General features: G+C 35.3%; 1 protein-coding gene across 1 annotated transcript in view; it reads left to right on the top strand.

Annotated features, from left to right (window-relative positions):
* Positions 1-22,728, top strand: part of LOC149781227 (uncharacterized) — a 74,273-nt gene that overhangs the window by 5,462 nt on the left and 46,083 nt on the right. The window contains exons 2-4 of the mRNA XM_089935310.1: positions 7,350-7,473; positions 13,840-13,968; positions 19,721-19,855. Coding sequence (XP_089791436.1) covers positions 7,419-7,473; positions 13,840-13,968; positions 19,721-19,855 — 319 coding nt within the window. The 5' untranslated portion in view covers positions 7,350-7,418. The remainder of the gene's footprint in view (positions 1-7,349; positions 7,474-13,839; positions 13,969-19,720; positions 19,856-22,728) is intronic.

The following is a 22,728-nucleotide window of genomic DNA, read 5'->3' as shown; positions in this document are numbered from 1 at the left end:
GAAATATTGTTGCTGCGCTGGTCCATGTATGCGCGTTATGATCAATAATATTTATTGAAGCTCCTTTCGATTTATATTTAGATTCGTACAGTACCTCTCCCGTTATTGTCGCTACAGTTATTGGAAATTTTAATAGTTTTCCTAACTCAGCAACATCTTTTATTGTAGCACCTGTATCCTTAACTGAATCAGCCCACGAGTTTATTTTTTTACGTCTTAAATCAGTTAATCCGTTTCCACGCATCGCGTTTGTAAAGTGTTCTATTACTCGTTCGGCTACATAATTTAACCTTGAAAATTTCATTGGTGCCAGTTTATCAACGTTGGGTTTTTTATTTATCTCATAGATTCCATAAATAACCGCTGTTACAGGATACGCTCGCTCATAATACGGTTTGTCAATACCCGTCAGTAGACCCGGTCTGGAATTTTTACTTAATATGACAATTTTATTATTACCAAGGACAGGATCATATTTGTCACGGATAATCCAACTACCTGTTTCTGTTAATACAATAAATTTTACTTTGAGGAAATATTTTTGATTGCTCTCGTATTCAGTGATGTAGTTAATGATAGTTGCCGCTCGCTTGTCATTCATTGTGGTGTCCTTGACAGAGTCGACACTGACTTTGTCAGTGTTGCGTATAATCTTGAACGTTGACCATGTGTGAGAAGCACCATCTGTGTAAAATTCCTTCTTGGCGTCGTGAATTTTCGAGATCAGACTTTTATTTTTCGGATCAACCAGATCTCGTACTGGTAAGTCAGAAGATAATCTGTCGAGGTTGAATTTATACTTAACAGGCCTAGCTTGGGATAATTTCTCAAACTCGTTCATATAATTAAAACAAATATTTAAATAAAAAATATCACTGGTCAACAGTGAAATCATTACTGACTTGAAAAGGCCCTAATCTGTAGCATTTTGGTGTGCCGAACACGAATATAACCGTGAAAAATTTGTATTGGCTCTCGTTTTGAAGATATTCATGTACCTCATTTTCTATGTTTCACTGTGTAAATTTCTCCAGTAGGACTGCAGCAACATCCGGAATAATGATGTAACATTGCATAATACCATCATGCTCACATCATCCACAGTTGATTGCATCATTTTCTGATGCAATGCAATACTAATGCCATGCGGCTGCTGAAGTAAGTTGACGTCAGCAGTGTACTATACATGTGTAGGCCTATTATACTAATGCCAGGCGGCTGCTGAAGCTGACGTAAGCAGTGTACTATATAAAGCCCAATCAGATAGGTTCAGCATTTAAAATATTTTAGACGTTGTGCGAGACAGTTCAAGCTACTGTTACATAAAACTTATTATTTTATCCATTTACGTACAATAAAGAACAGTAATGCCTCGAAAGTGTGTTAATACCGCGGACAATTATTGCTATATTTGTGGGGAAGTGACATTTGCCAACCAGAAGAAAAGTATCAATTCTCAAGTGAAGAAGGCATATCATCTTTACTTCGGATGCAAGGTTGGTGACCAAGACAAGCCTTGGGCTCCGCATATATGCTGTGCTACATGTACAACACAGCTTTCACAGTGGTTGAATTGCAAAAGGTCATCAATGCCGTTTGCAGTCCCAATGGTGTGGAGAGAGCCAAGCAACCACCTAAATGACTGTTACTTCTGCTTGGTTCCTCCTCTTTCCGGCGGAATAACGAAGCGAAAGAAGTCGAGAATAGTCTACCCAAACATTCCGTCTGCATTGAGACCAGTTCCACATGGTGAGGGACTTCCTATTCCAGAACCTCCAGCAGAATATTCTCTTGATTCATCTGACGAAGACAAAGGTGAGTCGACCTGTTCTTCTCCTGGTCCATCAGCATGCAGTGATCCAGATTTTCACTGTGGTGCATCATCAACCCCCCACAGAATAACACAGGAAGAACTAAATGACCTGATTCGTGATTTGGACTTATCAAAGAACAAGGCAGAATTGCTAGGATCAAGACTCCAACAATGGAATCTTCTAGAAGAAGATGTCACAATTACTGCATATCGAAAGCGCCACCAGCAATTGGAGCCTTTCTTCAGAAAGGAAAGTAATCTGATATTCTGTTCCGATATTGAGGGCCTCATGAATGCTTTAAAAATCACTCATGACCCACAAGAATGGAGACTATTTGTGGACTCTTCGAAACTGAGTCTCAAGGCTGTGCTTTTGCACAATGGAAACATTCTTCCATCTATTCCAGTAGCGTATGCTGTCCACATGAAAGAGACATACGATAACTTAAGGCAGCTACTGAATTCCATTGAGTATAACAAGTACAGCTGGCACCTCTGTGGTGATTTGAAGGTAGTTGCCCTTTTAATGGGACTGCAGCAAGGATATACAAAATACATGTGTTTCTTATGCGAGTGGGATAGCCGAGCAAGGGAAATGCACTACATGAGGAAGGAATGGACTCACAGGCAGAATGTAGCCATTGGAGAGAAGAATATCCAACACCCAGCTCTGGTTGAGGCTCAGAAAATCTTGCTACCACCCCTTCAAATCAAACTAGGTTTGATGAAGAACTTCGTGAAAGCCATTGACCGGACTTTGCCAGCATTCCGATACCTGCATGAAAAATTCCCTCGACTCAGCGAAGCAAAGATTAAAGAGGGAGTTTTTGTGGGTCCTCAGATTCGAGAGCTTTTCAAAGATGACCGGTTCAACAACTTGCTGGAAGGTGACGCGAAACAAGCATGGAATGCTTTTCGCCTAGTTTCTACAAACTTCCTCGGAAATGTTAGGGCAGAAAACTATAAGGAACTAGTAGAAGACATGTTGATGAAGTATAAGAAACTTGGCTGCAATATGTCTCTAAAGATTCACTTCCTTCATTCCCATTTGGATTTCTTTCCTAGCAACTGTGGTATTGTTAGTGATGAACACGGCGAACGTTTTCATCAAGATATCGCAACAATGGAACAAAGATACCAGGGAAAATGGTCCACTACAATGCTGGCTGACTACTGCTGGACACTCCTCAGAGATGCTCCCGAACAGCTGTACAAGAGACAGGCGAAGAAATCTAAGATGTAGTCAATGACTTGATTTTTTTATAGGTAGGCTATTACAGTTGACCTTTTACTATTGGAATGCATTTCGTTATGTAAACATTAATTTCTTGCAGATTACAAAAAAACTAGAGCCAATTTTGCAATTTGACTGTCATATTCGTGTTCAGCACATAAAAATTGATAAGAATTGACTAATTTTATTTCAGTAACATGACTTTTGTAAAAATTTGTTGTCCAGTGTATTATGTATACAATGTCTCAATGCAGATGGTTGATGATAGGTTCAGTAAATCGATGCAATAAATCCTGTAGAGGTGAATTTTGTTGGATGCACTTACAGGGTATACGGCGAGGAAGTCCAGGACCAATACCGTGTCTGCGGTGTGGTGTTGGAGTGCGAGGAAAAACAAAATTATGTGGAAAGTGCGGGGGAAAACGGTTCAGAGAGCTTAAAAGATATTATGACAAAAAAGTAATAATGGTGAAAACGCTATAAAATCCGTGGAGGATTATATATCAAGATTTCAGACAAACAATGATTTAAACAAATAATATTATTATAATGGAGCAAAATAAATTTGTCCCACATCCCACAATAACAAACTATGAATCAGATCGTAATGGAATGATTAGAAATTGCAGGTTGAAAAAACCAGTTGGTTATATCAATAATTTTGGTTATCTCATATTTACTGTTGGGAAGAAAAGTTATCGCTGTCATAGATTTACGTACGAATGTTTCTTTGGATTGATCAAAGACGGTCTTGTGGTCGATCATATTGATGGAGATCCTCAGAACAACTCCTTAACTAACCTTCGAGTTGCCACGCAAAGCGTGAACTCTTCATGTGGTAATACTGGAAGATGTAAAACAGTTTCTAGAAGGGTGATCAAGGCTGCAAACACAGAAACTGGCAAAGTAATTATATTTCGTTCGATGTGTGCTGCTGCGAAATATTTTGATATTCACCCGCATTCAGTACAAAAAGTAGCAGAAAATATATATAAAACCGCTTTCTCAAAGAAATATAAGCAGAAAATCATCTTTCCGTATCAATAATTATCATCTCTACTTCGCATTAGATTTATTTTTTTGGGGTCAGAAATTATAATTATTATACTACTTATGTTTTGACTCATGAAAGGGAGGTAATTTATGGTCATAATCATATACAACATCCAAGGTCTGTGGGCTGCCTACCCGTTTATGATTTCTAACTTACAAAAATATACAGTTCGTGTATTTTTCTGTTCTTTTCGTGAAACATTTAGAACAACGCAACACATAGAATACATTGTATATTTTATCTAACCTACAGAAAACCGACATGTATATTCCAGCTTACTGAGTGCAGAATCCAGCGTCTAGTCTGTATCGATCGTGGCGGGTTAATTTTAGATCTAATGTACAGCACATACTGACTCGATTACAGAAATACGTGCATAATAGTGTTTGGAATTAAAAATTAGTTGTATTTTTTTTGTTCAGTGCAGAAATATAATGCGAGATTGTGTACGTATGTGTGATTATTTATTTGATACTGGAAGAGTTCTCCTTGTTCTAGTTGTTTTATTTGCTCTCCATAAAGTCTTCTTATTTCTTGATGAAGATTTCTATATTCAAAATCATTATATTTAACTTGTTTTTTATTTATATATACACGATATATCCATTAAATAAGATCATCATCACTTGCTTTTTCATAACTAGGTTTTAAAATTATAGATTTATTAAATATACTAATTAATATTTTTTCAGGTAGTTTTTCTCTTTTAGTATTTCTAATATCTTCGATAAAACCTTCCTTAAATCTTGCAATCAATTCTACGTTTTCTTTTTTTGGTTTTGGTTCAGGTGTATGTTTTTTTTTTGCACGTCGGCGACTTCAGCACGAAGTTTTCCAATACTTTCAAGTATTTCCTCACCAACAGGTGGAGGTTGAGCCGCAGCTATTTCCCTGGCTATGCCAGGTGGAAGATCTCGTAAAATCTTCTTTGTCTGTTTAGTTCTTCTTGCTATTTTTTCAGCTTGTTCTGCTGTTTGTTTTGATACCGGAAGAAGATCCTCTTTGATGACTGTTGTAACTTGTTCAGTAGCTGCAGTGACGGGCTTAAACAGTTTTTTAGTGTCTTCTTCGTACTCAACTTGTGCTTCTTGTTGCGCTTGTAGATTTTTTCTAAATGAATCTCGCACGGGAAGAAATTTTTTAATTGCTTCTAATCGTTCTCGTGCTGTTCTTGCAGTATGAGATTCTGGATGTACCATTATTTTTAATATAACAATCTTTTAATTAATAGCAGCAGAGAGGGCGCCTACCAACGTTGGTCGTCCAGTAATTAAACAAAAAAAAAAAATAAACACGTAGAGTACTTTATTTTTCAGCCACCTTTTCGATAGGGTTTTATTGATGGGGTTGGTTTCAACAAAAAATAAAATCATCTCAAGGAAACGTTTATTTGTGAAAATCTGGACCTTTCTACAGATTTTATTTTTTTGTTTGTTTTATTTTGTTTGTCGGAATCATTTGGTCTGTTCGCCCTCTCTGCTGCTTAGCATGATGACCTACATTCGACTTCAGTATATAAAATAAATCGATTCGTAACTGAATGTTTTCGACTTGAGTATATATAAAAAATCGATTCGTAACTGAATGTTTTTGACTTGAGTATATATAAAAAATCGATTCGTAACTGAATATTTTCGACTTGAGTATATAAAAAAATCGATTCGTAACTGAATGTTTAAGTCCGAAAATGAAAGTAAAACAGTGTTTTCGCGGAATTCGTTTACAAAACTGAATTTCCTGTTGATAAGGGGTAAGCATATTTCTACTTAAAATTTTCTGTCAAATTTTCATTAAAAAGATAATAAATTATATTTTAAGAGTGAAGGTACAATACTGTCGGGCATTTCTGCGCACCTAAGGTTTCGATCACCAATAACGAAGCAAAACGCATACCGAATTCGAGCGACTAACGAAAATAAAAATAATGTAATACTTACCATTTGAAAAGAGGCAATTGTCACCAGAATATTCTGTTCAAAATAATATAAATTTTGGACGCACAAGATACCCACCTCCCCTCTCTGTGTATTCGTGACTCGCGAGATATCGGCCTATTCTACCCACAGCTTTGAAAATATGTAATGATTTAATAGATAACTGCCAACTTACTGGATTCAATAGATTGCTCTTTGCCTGCTTAGTAGATTCAATAGATCACTTTGTGTCAACTTACTGGATTCAATAGATCACTCTTTGCCTGCTTAGTAGATTCAATAGATCACTTTTTGTCTGCTTACTAGATTCAATAGATAACTTAATGTCAACTTACTGGATTCAACAGATCATTTAATGTCAACTTACTGGATTCAATAGGTCACTTAATGTCAACTTACTGGATTCAATAGATCACTTAATGTCAACTTACTAGATTCAATAGATCACTCTTTTCCCTCCTTCTGGATTCAATAGATCACTCAATGTCAACTTACTGGATTCAGTAGATTACATTGTGCCCACTTAATGGGTATAATAGATCATTCTTTGCCTACTTACTTGGTTCAGTAAAACACTCAGTGTCAACTTACTGCTTAGTAGACACTCTTTGCACACTTGCTGGGTTCAATAGATCACTCAATGTCAACTTACTGGATTCAACAGATCACTCTTTGCCCACTTACTGGGTTCAATAGATCACTCTTTGCCTGCTTACTGGATTCAAAAGATCACTCTTTGCCTTCTTACTGGATTCAATAGATCACTCTTTGCCCACTTACTGGTAACAAGATATAGATTTTTTGATGATTGTTAATCAGCTATCCTAAGACAAGTGTTTGATTATGGTGAATGTTCTTATTTCCAATTTATTTTTTGAAAAACTAAAATTAGTTCCACTACCAGTCTAATATAGATGTAAAATACCTATATGGAAGAATTTGTGCTGATATGAATTGTGATATGGTTGCATAACAGTACTGCTATATTGATATGTTGTTACATCTCTATTGTTACTTGTCGCTATATTTGTACAAATAAAGAATTGTACAAAAGAACTAATAGGAACAGGAGCAGGTTGGAAGCCTAATCATTTGTCCTCTGAACTAGGAATCTGCATTTTAGGATGCCAATAACTTTTGAGATTGTGTCATATGTTGTTTAAATTTTTAAGTGCATGGTCACAAAGGCTATTCTTGTGCCTGTATGTAGTGCCTAGTGGAGGGAGAACAACGGTGAAAGTAACATTTCTTGGGGGAGAATATTGATAGTATACAAACTTACATTCTGAGAATAAATTTTAATTTTGTTTTCAGTTTTTAATGAGCTGCTGAGTAACCAGGACTGTAAAAGCAAGTAGTCAACTTAACGATTTAGGAGACATCATGAATAATTGGATGCAGGATAGACAACAGGGCAAGTTTGTCCGAGACAATTCAGGTAAATTATAGAGATACAAGACTCCAGAAATAATTTATTTATGTCATCTTGTATAATAATAATAATAATAATTTGTTTTATTATTATCATTATTATTGTTATTATTATTTTTATTGAAGGTAATATGTCTGAGATGCTTTCTGTAACTTTGTTGCAACTAAAGTCTTGGGCTTTTTTTACCCTCTATTTTAAACATTTCTTTGTTTCTTGCCATTGTTATTTTGTATCTTTTTTGTAAACTTTTTGCAACATCTTTCCATTTTCTATTTAATCCTGCAGTACGTATATACTTTTTCTTGGAGGGTTTTGGCTTCCTGGGGATTTCGACAAGGTTCATGTCTTTACCCCATTTTAGCCACCTATCTTTTGCATAGCATGATATAAGGCTGCCATATCAACCAAAAACTGAATTGTTTTGTTATGGTTTGCAATGATGGAAACAATGCTGTTTAACCTTTCTCCATATCTACCTGTTCAGCTTACTAAAATGCCGATGGCTGTTATAATTTGCATGCCATATGGTACCTTGCTCTGCTGCACATTATTTTATTTTGTGCTGATTTTCTTTTACCTCTCATTATGACAGTATTCAGCTTGTAAGATATTTTTAGTTGAATATATCCAGCAGTTTCAATAACACATTACTATAATCATCATTTTACTGTTTTCTACTGTTAAATATATTTGTTGTCTGACATGTTGCGGTCACTGTTCACAACAACCATTCTAATTAATCTTCCCCTCATCTCCACCCATGCCAAATTTCCTATATAAATGTCCTCTTTGTAATGGTCACTTGCCTAACCAAAAAGTGGCTTCACTCCATTTTAAGCCATCACTAGCATGTATCTACAGTGACCACTCATTGTATGAAACTTAATAAGCATTGCTTCATGATCCTTTGGTAAAGGAGTACTATGTGACTTGATCTTCAGACATTTCTTATCTCATTTATACTCCGTACTCCTGTCACAGTGACAGTGTAACTCAAAGATATCATGTGTTGAATGAATAGCGAGGTTGCAGGTCTTATAATTAAGGTATAGGGTCAAAACACCTCATTGCTGGGTTATGTGAAATTGGGCATGTTATCACTGCATAAATGGAGGTCACCTTTTGTGCCACTTTGACAAGTTTGATATCTTCATCTACTTGTGAATTAAAGCTGTTGCTGTAGAAAAAAGTTCTTATTTGTAAATAGCTATGAGTTACATCCCTTCTCATTAGGGTCAGGGGTCATTCATTATTTAAAACTTACCCCTAAAAGCAGGCGATGTTTTGGTTAATGAGACTGGCAAAGAAAAGCCATATATGGCTTCTCTTGATTTTCTGTTCATCACAAGCATTATCATTTGCACTAAACTGACCTTTTTATCAAGGTGAGTTGAGCAAATGGCTATTCTGGAATGGTAATCAACTAAACAATAAGAAATGTTTTCTCTCCTAGGCTTGAATTCGTGATGCAAACTTCTGTCCCTAAAATAAGTCTCTGGGTGGATAAATTAGTGACGAAATGAATATGTACTGGGCCATGTATGTCACTGAGATACATGTGATGGAAAAAGAGGCAAACTTAGGCCATTCAAGAGATTTGCAAAAGTTGGTCAGGAATTTTGATTTAATATCGGGGATTTTTATTTACCTGGCTATCTAGCATGCAAAGAAACACAAATTCACTTTTTCTAAGTATGTTACACATCATTCAGTATATGAGTCCTCTCACAGTAATGTTACTTTTCATGTCCCTACATGTAGCACCAACATTTTTAGCCACTGTTAGTATAACATTGCTAGATTATATCTGTGGCAGTCCTCATTATTTTTGATATCAGCAATCAGTAGATGTGTTATTTGTAACTGAATTCAGGTGTCTTCAGGAGTCATTGATGATATCAGCAATCAGCAGATGTGTTATTTGTAACTGAATTCAGGTGTCTTCAGGAGTCATTGTTGATATCAGCAATCAGTAGATGTGTTATTTGTAACTGAATTCAGGTGTCTTCAGGAGTCACTGTTGATATCAGCAGTCAGTAGACGTGTTATTTGTAACTGAATTCAGGTGTCTTCAGGAGTCATTGTTGATATCAGCAATCAGTAGATGTGTTATTTGTAACTGAATTCAGGTTTCTTCAGGAGTCATTGTTGATATCAGCAATCAGTAGATGTGTTATTTGTAACTGAATTCAGGTGTCTTCAGGAGTCATTGTTGATATCAGCAATCAGTCGATGTGTTATTTGTAACTGAAGTCAGGTGTCTTCAGGAGTCATTGTTGATATCAGCAATCAGTCGATGTGTTATTTGTAACTGAATTCAGGTGTCTTCAGGAGTCATTGTTGATATCAGCAATCAGTATGTGTGTTATTTGTAACTGAATTCAGGTGTCTTCAGGAGTCATTGTTGATATCAGCAATCAGTAGATGTGTTATTTGTAACTGAATTCAGGTGTCTTCAGGAATCACTGTTGATATCAGCAATCAGTAGATGTGTTATTTGTAACTGAATTCAGGTGTCTTCAGGAGTCATTGCTGATATCAGCAATCAGTCGATGTGTTATTTGTAACTGAATTCAGGTGTCTTCAGGAGTCATTGTTGATATCAGCAATCAGTAGATGTGTTATTTGTAACTGAATTCAGGTGTCTTCAGGAATCACTGTTGATATCAGCAATCAGTATATGTGTTATTTGTAACTGAATTCAGGTGTCTTCAGGAGTCATTGTTGATATCAGCAATCAGTAGATGTGTTATTTGTAACTGAATTCAGGTGTCTTCAGGAGTCATTGTTGATATCAGCAATCAGTCGATGTGTTATTTGTAACTGAATTCAGGTGTCTTCAGGAGTCATTGTTGATATCAGCAATCAGTATGTGTGTTATTTGTAACTGAATTCAGGTGTCTTCAGGAGTCATTGTTGATATCAGCAATCAGTAGATGTGTTATTTGTAACTGAATTCAGGTGTCTTCATAAGTCATTTTTGATATCTTCAGGAGTCACTGTTGATATCAGCAATCAGCAGATGTGTTATTTGTAACTGAATTCAGGTTTCTTCAGGAGTCATTGTTGATATCAGCAATCAGTAGATGTGTTATTTGTAAATGAATTCAGGTGTCTTCAGGAGTCACTGTTGATATCAGCAATCAGTATATGTGTTATTTGTAGCTGAATTCAGGTGTCTTCAGGAGTCATTGTTGATATCAGCAATCAGTTGATGTGTTATTTGTAACTGAATTCAGGTGTCTTCAGGAGTCACTGTCGATATCAGCAATCATTAGATGTGTTATTTTTAACTGAATTCAGGTGTCTTCAGGAGTCATTGTTCATATTGTTATGACTCTATGGTCATAAACTAACAGAAAGAATCAAAACCAACACATTTTGTAACACATAACAAATAATTTAATTATCAAAGTTATAACATGATAATTTAAGTGGAACTTTCACTGTTATGAATTAAATCCAAAATAATCCTAAAAGTTCTACTCAGGTACAAAAGAATCAAATTTTCTAAATGAAATTTCAGATCCTTGGATGTACTGTCTGCAGAGTCCTGATTTATCTAAATAGCATTGTCCAGAACTCCTTTGAGTAAATTTACAATTGTTCCAGAATAAAATTTTAGTCCAGTGAGCACTTTGTAATTCCAATGAATAATATAAACAAATGTTTCCTCTCCAATATTATCTAAACACAACATTAAATACCTCTGCAGACTGATGTTTCAGCTAGAACATAGGAAATAAAGAATGAATAAACTGTCCAGCTCTACCTGCTTATATACAGGCATAGAGTCCTAAAATGCAGTTTTTTCCTACTCACTTCATGACATTTTACCAATACCCAACATCATACACGAACCCAGCTGACAGACCCATCCAATGGGAAATAACTATTCTTCTAACAACCCACCTGACTGCATGACCTAACTGATGTGAAATAACTGCAAAACTTGTAAACAGGTCCTATTATTAAAAGCTTGACAACAATTATTTATAGATCATATGCAATCTACAGGCACTCTTAATATCTTAAAATAGAATTTATACTTGTGTGCAAAAATTAGCTATGTAATATTTTTTTATAGATAATCACTACAATTTACAATCATGAACAAAAATTACCAAAAAAATATAGATATCCATAACAATATCAACAATTAGGAGATGTTGTGTCACTACTGAAATCCAGGTTTCTTCAGGAGTCATTGTTGATGTCACCAATTAGGAGATGGTATGACATTACTGAATCCAGGTGTTTTCAGGAGTCATCATTGATACAAGCAGTTAGAAGATGTATCATTACTGAATCTAGGTGTCTTCAGGAGTCATCATTGATATCAACAATTAGGAGATGGTGTGTCATTACTGAAACCATGTGTCTTCAGGAGTCATCGTTGATATCAACAGTTAAAAGATTATGTATCATTACTGAATCCATGTGTCTTTAGGAGTCAGCATTTTGTTTTAAAACTAAAACTTGTTTTGGACATTTGATTCTGCACTTTTCCTCCCTTTACACTGGTTTGTAAATAAAAACAGCGGTTTTTATGATGCAGCTGCAAAACCCAAAGAGGGCATATTGTTTTGCTGTTGTCTGTCCCTACATGTATATAAATAAGTTTGAAGTCCATCAAAAATGACAAAACCTATTTGACTCATGTCATGCTTACTTTATCATTGCCTTGAGTAGATGATCTGATTAGACTTTCAGGAGATTGCAGCAAATTTCCAATTCTAAACATACTTTTAAATTTTAGAGATTATAAACCACTTCAGGTAGGCAAGTAAAATTTGGTTGGCATAATTAGGTTGATATGTTACAAGATGGCCTGCTTAATGACTTTCAACTCTTTACACCAACTTTTTGGTTCTTTTTGTACATTTTGAATTGTTTGGACTTTAGCCAAAATTTTGTTAGCATAGTTTAGCAGATACTATTCAAGGTTAAATTGAATGAAATTTGGTATACATTTTTTCGTAGATAGAGGAACTGATTATTACATTTTTGCACCATTATAATCACTATTTTTCTTCCAATTTTGTTTAGCTTTGAATATTTGTGGACTGTGACTGTTTTGGTCTGCATTGGGAACATGCACAGTGTTGCAGGTCAGCCTGACACTGATGTAGATACATAAAATTGATATGCATTTTTGTATCATTAGATGGCCTGCTTGCATTGTCAACATTTTGGGACTTTGAAATTTTTAACCTGAATATGGCGCATGCAATACAAACACAAATCTAGTTTGCTTAAGATTTCATATTTGTTTCTTTGCTTTTTTTTTATCCATCATGATGAGGACCCCAACTGTATTTTCTTGATTTGCACCCAAACTGATAAAATTAGGAAACATTTTTGTCCAATTATGAAATCAATAGTTTAGTTTTATCTTTTTGAGAAGGAGTGAACTTGATTCAGTAACCCATCTTGAGTGTACTTGATTCAGTCTGTTGTTTTGTTTTTATTTTCATTTTATGAATCCTACACATGTCAAACACAACTTTCTTGCATCAAAGATGAAAAATAAGAGTTGCTCACACACTGTTGTTTTGATTTAGGATAACGGTAAATGTACCAAAGCTGCTTCTATGTAAACATGATACAAATAATACCTTCATGATGTCATGTTTATTAAAAGAATAAAAAGTGTACTTGTCTTAAATTAGGAGATACTGGTAATATATCACAAGAAATTGGTACAACTGGTAGAAGATAAGTGCAATGATTCTTAAAGAAAGTAGATGTTCAGTGATATATCTGGGGTGGGGGGAGGAGAGAGAATGAACTTTAGAAACAGTTACACTGAAAATATTTCCAGCAGTCTGAACAGCAAATTAGGCTAATACTTCAGAGGACACATGTACAAAGGCTGTTTTACAAAACAGATGGGAATCACCAAATGTAGTTGTTACTAGTTGGTTTTGTTATTTTGTGCAGTCAGAAAGTTAGGTTTCATTCTGTTTTAGAATTAAACAACTTGAATCTGCAGTGGTCCTGAACTGCATTTAAGCACAGAAACAGATCATCTCAAGGCAGGTTTTTTAAAGGACCCAAAGATTGTTTATTTTCTTCACCTTTTATTAAAGGTTGTACTTGCCAGTCAAAAAGTTTAAGAATAGACCAGTACATGTAATAAGAAATGCTGACTGGCATCGATTGCACATATTAATTTGAAAAGGTTTTACAGGCTAATTAGTGCTAATTAGTATGGTTATAATTAATTAAATTACCTTTTTAGATCAAGCAGCCTAATCTTTGGAACCTAAAAGCTTTATACAGGTCTGATCTAGTTTGATACAGGAATCTCATTCATATTTGTCAGAATGGAATTACAGATAGATATCATATCATTTTTCTTTGTTTTAGGTGGACAATCAGGCCCGCGTCATCAGCCCCTTATGGAATCAGGTTGGGGACAGGGGCCACCAGCTACCCATAATGAAGCACCTGCTCACAGACCATACAATCATCCAGGCAGACCATTTGGGCCATACCGTAATTATATGTGAATAGTTTCACAGCCTTCCATTTGTTGCTCCTTAAATGTTTCACGGGACCAAAAACATGCCAACAATAACACTAATTAGTTTAATTGAAAATAATAAAAAATGTATGCAAAAATGAAGAACAGAACAAAATATAAAATTTGCAAGGATCTAGATGACAAATTCAACAGTTACAAAATATAATAGGAGAGTATTTCATGTGGTTCCTCACCCCACCCTACACTACCTTCAGCTGCCAAATCCAGTTCTGACTTGTGTGTCTGATTACTGTTGGTCAATCTTAATTATGTGATACATGCACTAAACAACCATTTGGCTGATGCCTTGTATTTGGTGTTACTACCACAGATTATGCACTAAACAACCATTTGGCTGATGCCTTGTATTTGGTGTTACTACCACAGATTATGCACTAAACAACCATTTGGCTGATGCCTTGTATTTGGTGTTACTACCACAGATTATGCACTAAACAACCATGTGGCTGATGCCTTGTATTTGGTGTTACTACCACAGATTATGCACTAAACAACCATTTGGCTGACGCCTTGTATTTGGTGTTACTACCACAGATTATGCACTAAACAACCATTTGGCTGATGCCTTGTATTCGGTGTTACTACCACAGGTTCTAGAAGAAGCTGCAGATAAAGTTCTCTTATTATAAAAGACAGGACTAGAAATGAGGCTGTAAGACAAGAATACCCTTTCCAGCTTGATTCAATTGAAGAAGGCTTGATTTAATTTACAAAGGCCACAAAGTCAAACAGGGCCCATAACTTAACCTTGTCAGATGATGGCAAAAGGGTGAAATTAATGTAAGGGGGCACTCTACAGATATCATGAACTTCTGATAGAGTGACATGTGTATGGTGAAGTTTGCAACATGCACATTGGAGAGAATGTTGGCATACCTCTATGTTATTTTCATTTACTGTGTCTGGAGTTTCATTGGATATTGTAATTATGGAAATTATCATGATCTAAGCACACATCAGAACTGATGTCTACTCCCATATGCTAAAAAAATCAGCCTGAATAAAGTCTAAAATACATCATCTTCATCAGATAATAAAATGGGGACAAAATTTTGTCAGACTAACAGTACCAGTTTCTGAAAGTGCAATGAATGAATTGTCATATATAAAATGTAAAAAAAAGTTATTGGCTCTTTTTTCGGGCAATTTACCAGTCCAGGAAGTGAAAATGACCAAGTGGAGTTTGCAGATTTTTTTATATAGGTGCACATCTGAAGTAAGGTCAATCTGTTTACTCTATAACCCAAATTACACCCATCAATCGTAAACCAAAAATAAAGGGAATTTAATGTTTTTTAACAATACCTAAGATACAAAAGGTAATTTTTAATTGGCCAGTATAACCAGTGAGGAAAACCTGGGAAATTCCTTGTCTGTAAAAATTTAGCCCAATGCAAAATACAGAATTTACTGAGTGCCACCTGAGCCTTGAACTTAATACAAAGCCTTTGTACTGTATTGGTGTCAAGAGAAAGAATAATGTTTGCAATAATTGTACTTCAGGCACATGTAACCACATGATCCAGTCTGTGTCACAACTCTGGTGAGTACCACTGTGTCACGTTGCTGGTGAGCAGCAATGCAAAGAGCTTCAAACAACAGCAAGAAAAATACTCCGAAATTTGATAATAAATTCCAACTGTATTGCCAATAGTTTTAAAGGAAACTTTAATTGATCTTTTCACCAGTTAAGGCCCAATGATTATTAATTATTGTAGACAAATAACAAAAATTATCTCCACTGTCGATATTGTTTCCTGTGTTCCTATCCATCACTTGCACATCTGAAGGAGCAGTCACATAACAGTTTTTGATTACTACTATATATGAAGTTCAGTCAAAGTTATTAAGCTGGAATGAAATTATCATAGATGATGGGAACAGACAGATCCTAACTATCATAGGGATGATTGGATGGACATGTTTAACATAGATATAATTATGACAGACTGGCAGGGATAGACATGTTTAACATATGATTGGGACAGGATGACAAATGAGAAATAGGGAATGGAAGTGATAGACATGTGGATGAGAAGTAGGGAATGGAAGGGATGTACTAGTGGATGAGAAGTAGGGAATGGAAGGGATGTACTAGTGGATGAGAAGTAGGGAATGGAAGGGATGTACTAGTTGATGAGAAGTAGGGAATGGAAGGGATGTACTAGTGGATGAGAAGTAGGGAATGGTAGGGATGGACTTGTGGATGAGAAGTAGGGAATGGTAGGGATGTACTAGTGGATGAGAAGTAGGGAATGGAAGGGATGTACTAGTGGATGAGAAGTAGGGAATGGAAGGGATGTACTAGTGGATGAGAAGTAGGGAATGGAAGGGATGTACTTGTGGATGAGATGTAGGGAATGGAAGGGATGGACTGACTTGTGGATGAGAAGTAGGGAATGGAAGGGATGTACTAGTGGATGAGAAGTAGGGAATGGAAGAGATGTACTAGTGGATGAGAAGTAGGGAATGGTAGGGATGGACTTGTGGATGAGAAGTAGGGAATGGTAGGGATGTACTAGTGGATGAGAAGTAGGGAATGGAAGGGATGTACTAGTGGATGAGAAGTAGGGAATGGAAGGGATGTACTAGTGGATGAGAAGTAGGGAATGGAAGGGATGTACTAGTGGATGAGATGTAGGGAATGGAAGGGATGGACTGACTTGTGGATGAGAAGTAGGGAATGGAAGGGATGTACTAGTGGATGAGAAGTAGGGAATGGAAGGGATGTACTAGTGGATGAGAAGTAGGGAATGGAAGGGATGTACTAGTTGATGAGAAGTAGGGAATGGAAGGGATGTACTAGTGGATGAGAAGTAGGGAATGGTAGGGATGGACTTGTGGATGAGAAGTAGGAAATGGTAGGGATGTACTAGTGGATGAGAAGTAGGGAATGGAAGGGATGTACTAGTGGATGAGAAGTAGGGAATGGAAGGGATGTACTAGTGGATGAGAAGTAGGGAATGGAAGGGATGTACTAGTGGATGAGATGTAGGGAATGGAAGGGATGGACTGACTTGTGGATGAGAAGTAGGGAATGGAAGGGATGTGCTAGTGGATGAGAAGTAGGGAATGGAAAGGATGGACTTGTGGATGAGAAGTAGGGAATGGAAGGGATGGACTTGTGGATGAGAAGTAGGGAATGGTAGGGATGGACTTGTGGATGAGAAGTAGGGAATGGTAGGGATAGACTTGTGGATGAGAAGTAGGGAATGGTAGGGATGGACTTGTGGATGAGAAGTAGGGAATGGAAGGGATGGACTTGTGGATGACAAGCAGGGAATGATGGAAGGGATGGTGATGTGAAACATATGATTAGGACAGGATGACAAATGGGAAGTAGGCAATGGAAGGGATAGACTTGTGTCACATACATATGACTGGGACAGGATGACATATATGAAGTAGGGAATGAAAGGGATGGACTTGTTTCACATACCATACATATGATTGGGACAGGATGACATACAGTAAGTCAGGAATGGAGGTGATGGACTTTTTCTCATGATACATATGATTGGGACAGGCTGGCAGATGGGATTCAAAGAAGGGAATTGAAAGGATGTACATGTGTTATGATTCTATGGTCTTAAACTAAGTAACAGAAAGAAATGAAAATAAGTTTAGTAAAATCCAACAAATAACTTAATTCCTTAGAGTACAAAGTGAAAATATAAATGGAACTCGCAGTATTGTGAAATAAAACCAGATTAAATCCTAGATGCTCGATCACAAGTCCAGAAGTGTAGAGTGTTCCGAATGAATTACAGTATTGAATGTGTTGATGTGCCAGTATTCTTGGATGAGCAGATGTGCCAACAGTCTTGATGTATCACAGTGATATAATCCAGATTGTTCTTGAATTAATTCACAATAAACCCTAATAATTTTTAGTCCTAATGTCAATCCGTACTTTGCAATTCCGATGAATAATTTTCAGTCATATGATTCCTCTCAGATTAAAGCTGAACACAGAAGTAAATATCTTTATATCCTGAACTTAAAGGAGGAATGAATACTTTTTGATTATTATAGCCTTATTCAGTAACATAAGACACAATAAACTGACCAGGATGAGGGTCAGAAGTTCATTTTTAGAGCATTCTAAGGCAAGACCTTGAACAAAAAACTGGAAAGGATGGGTATTCTTAACATAGATATGATTGTATCAGATAGAGCTGTGGCATTGGGGGCACGGATATAGTTAACATATCTGTGACTGGGGACAGAAGCAGATGGGAGCGGGTTAATGGAAGTGATGGATATGTTTAACATATCTGTGTTAGGGACAGACAGGTAGGTGGAAGCAGGTTGATGGAAGGGATGGGCATGCTTAACATATCTGTGATTGGGACAGATGGGCAGCTGGGAGTATATGGATGGATTGGATGGACATGGTAAACATAGATATGACAGGGACAGACATGCAGGAAGAACTGGAGGATGGAAGGGATAGATTTGGTTGACACAGATATGATGGGGACAGACAGGCAGAGAAGAACCAGGGGAATGAAGGGATAAAATGGTTGCCATAGATATGACAGGGACAGACAGGCAGAGGGAGCAGACAGGCAGTGAGGAATTTGAATCTAAATTTATGCCTCTGTATTTTCAGTTGACATCTGTAACAGCAAAAAAGAGACATAATTTTAATCTGGTCTGTCCATATGTCAATAAGTCAGATATCCATTACAAAACCATTTTAGTGTGATAATACATAAACTATCTGATGCACTGCAGCCCTGAACTCTAGCACACTTTATGTGGTTAATTAGATGGTAATTTGATTATATTTTCTGGTTATTACACAATTTTTCAGTTTTATTCATACATTTACTATGTTTGGACTGTAAAAACCACATAAACTTGGGAAAATAAAATATAGTAGGTATATTTGTATTTATAAGTAGATGACCTGATAAAACATTCAGCTCTTTACAAGAATTTTTCAGTTTTGTTTCCCCATTTTTGAACTGTTTGGACTATAGTCAACTTTAGCAAAAATATTGTTTGCACAGTTTAGCAAAAAACTATTTGAGGTAGAGAAATGAAATTTGGTATTGCATTTTTGTATGCATTAATAGATGAACTGATTGCATTTTCATATGAAGAAAATTTTTTTTTGCAAAGATCCTCAAAGAAAATAGATGCTATGTGAGTTCATGTTGCACACTTGCAACACAAGACCACTACGTTGATCAGAAAATAGTTGACCAGAGGTAAGTATGACAAAATAGTTTATGATACACATGACAGATGGAATGACCAAATATAGTTAGTAATGGGTTTGTTATTTTGCATGTAGTCAGAAAGTTAGGTTTCAGCTTACATTAAAATTACAAACTTGGATTTTGCAGTAGTCCCATTTTAATCACAGAGTTTTTTCACTTATAACAGTGCAGTTTATTTAATGTACCCAAAGATTGATTATTTTCATCACCTGTTGTGAAAGATTATCACCAGTCAGAAAGATTAAGATTAAATTTGTAAGAGGACATTCTGCATTGATTCCACAAAATAAATTTGAATATGCTTTTCAGTTAATTAGCATGTCTGTAATTAATTGTTTATATAGAACCAGGAATCAAATGGTTGAAATCAGGATTTATCAGTTTTGATAAAGGAATCTCGTTCGTATTTGTCAGAATGAGGGTTTTTTGTTTGTTTTGCAGATATATATGATATCACTTTTCTTTGTCTTAGGTAGACAATCTGGCCCATATGGTCAGCCGCAAGTGGGAGCCCGTGGAAATTGGGGACAGTGGCCTCCAGCTGGTCCTAATCAGGCACCTGCTTATGGCCCATACAGTCAGCAACGAAGACTACTTGGCCCATACGGTGATTATTTGAGAACTGTTTTACTGCCTTCAGTTTGTTACTTTCTAATGCCAACAATAACATTTCATATTTAAATTGAAAATAAAACTAAAACATTTGCAAGGATTTAGATTACAAATAGTATCCCATACAGAAATTTCTCATGGATTCCATATGGAATAATTCAGCAATCCATATGGAAGAGATATGGACTGAAAAACTTATGGAATCAGACAATTTATTCCAAATAAATTCCATAAGTACTTAACAGCAAGTGAAAATTCCATATGAATTAAAGTTGCAACTTTAATTGATAAGCACTTTTTTCCATATGAAAAGCAGGCTCAATTGTGTTATAGTATCATGGAAAAATTAAGAACCTAAACTATCTGATTCAAAAGGAAATATTGGTGGGAGTTAGAGTACATGTATATTTCAGTGTAGCTGATGTGGAAAGATGAATACATACTCATAAATTTGAAGAAAATATATGCATGTTAGTTTTCTTTAATTTATTTCCACAGATGTTTAAAAACAGACAAAGACATGATAAAAAACAGTAGAGAAAATGTAAACAAGATCAGAATATTAATATCTGGTAGTACAAGAACAGAGGAATCTTTGGACTTAGAAAATTTGGTGCAAGGTGGATTTTAGGCTTGATCAGATGTTTATGAAGAAAAATAATTTTTTTTGCTTCCTATTAAATAATGCTCTACAAAAATAATACCCTAGTGAAAATGTGACTGAAATTTCAGCAGAATCACAGTGAAATTTTTTGTCATTTACTCAAATGTCCTTTTTTCACAAAAATTATGGTATTTTAGGAGATTTTACCAAAATTTCTGAAAATATCAGTGAAATTTTGTGATTGAAATATCACTGACTCTGCCAACATTTCTGAAAATATCAGTGAGAATTTGTGATTGAGATTTCACTGAGAGTTTGTCAAAAATTCTAAAAATATTGTGATATTTTGTGATTGTAATATCACTGACATTTTAATAAAAAAATATCAGTAAGATATAATGAAACTTATTTTTTGTTTCTTGTACAATTTGAATTTTATTTTTATTTTTAATGTGATTTTCAGCAACATTGAATTTTCCTGTTTCTGACAGCTGTAATTTTATTGTTCATTTTGAGCACAATAACTTCTTTCCACATTTTTCCTTGTTATATTTTTTTTAAAATTTTGGTTGTTGTTCTTGTTGTATTTTTGTTTAACTTCAGTTGGATTTAATTGCCCTCAAACAAGTTTTCTTGTTTTCCATTTTAAAACAGAATTTCTCTTTTCTCTTGATTTGAATCAGATTTTCCTCGATATAGACCCTTTTTTTAATATTGTCTCCGAAACTTTTTTTTAATAAATAATGTTCTATCCAGTCCCATTCCGCAGTGAGCTTTCTGATAAGTGTATGTTCTGTTTATTGTTTAACAGATAATCATTGTAAAGAGCTTTCTGATTGGTCAAAATTTTGTACATGCCCAATGAATCGTCGCGTAATGGAAACTGATGGGATTGAGCATGCTTGTTAAACATGTCAATTTGAATTTTCGAGCGGGATACAAGTTTGAATAACCATTTGAAAAATGTGTGGCAATGAGAATAGCTTGAATGCAAATTCAGTGGGAATGTAATTGGTCAGTCTTTATGAAAACTGAACACCAGGACTAGCATTTTGCTTTTTGTGCCATAAAGAGCTTTACATTAGTGGCTAATGTGCCAAATATGACAAGGAATTGAACTAGGACGATTCAAAGTTATATAACGCCAAACTGATTCCAGAATTTAAGGAGGGACAACATATAGATACTGGTGGGAATTGTGCATGCAGATACCCATGTCTATCAAAGATATCAAGTCATATCTTTACATAGTTTTCTTGGCCCACAAGTAGAATCATCCTTTAATATCGTGAGTGGTATATATATATATATATATATATATATATATATATATATATATATATATATATATATATTATTGTGTATATATCGAAATATTTTAGGTGTATTAGAATTTAGTGTAAAATAAGAGTAATTATATCATGATAAATGTTTGTCATGGCTGCTTATGGAGCAAGGACTAAGTCTCAGTACAAGTGACATAAGGCAGGCTTCTAGCATCTCTTCTTTTCATAATCAATGTCTCAAAGGGATGCTTTTCTGTAATTTTGCATTATTTTCAGAGTTGAATTTTTCAATGCAGGTTAATATTTTATATTTTATTATATGTTTATGTGTTCACAGATGCCTGTGCATATGTTCCAGGCTTGATACTTTGATTTTTAAAATCACTTAATTATTTAGTGTCAAGCCAGATTCTTCACATCATGTTGTATATATATTGTATTTAACAGATAGAAGCCAGGCCTCAAGATAGATTAGTTCTGTAACTAACTGAGTTACTTTCTCTAAATAAAGTCTTTATTATTATTGTTGTTGTTATTGTTATTAACTCCCATATCTCTTGCCTTTGGATGTCATATAATTACAACATCTGTATAATTTTTTTCATGTAGACTGAAATATCACCTTGGTTAATAAAGTCCTGTTTAATTCATATCCATTATTTATTTGAAACCTTTTGAAATGCTGAAAAACTACTGAAACTTCAGTAAATTACTATATAATGATCAAAATTTGAGTGAAATTTCACAAAAGTTTTAGTAAACTCTCACAAAACTTCAGTGAAATTTTAGTGAGATCTCACCACACTTTCAATGGAAGTTTTGGTCAAAATATTTGTGAAATCTCAACAAACATTCAGTGAAATGAAAAAGACTTAAGTGATGCCATCATGGATTAGGTTTTTTATGCAAGAAAGAAAATGAGGACAAGAAAAACCTAAATTTATTTGATAATATCTGTCAAAATAAAGTTTATGATCA

The sequence above is a fragment of the Sinohyriopsis cumingii genome, chromosome 15 (genome assembly GCF_028554795.1).
Source record: "Sinohyriopsis cumingii isolate HCF-2022 chromosome 15, ASM2855479v2, whole genome shotgun sequence".
Lineage (NCBI taxonomy): Eukaryota > Metazoa > Mollusca > Bivalvia > Unionida > Unionidae > Sinohyriopsis > Sinohyriopsis cumingii.
This window is presented reverse-complemented; position numbering and strand designations above follow the sequence as displayed.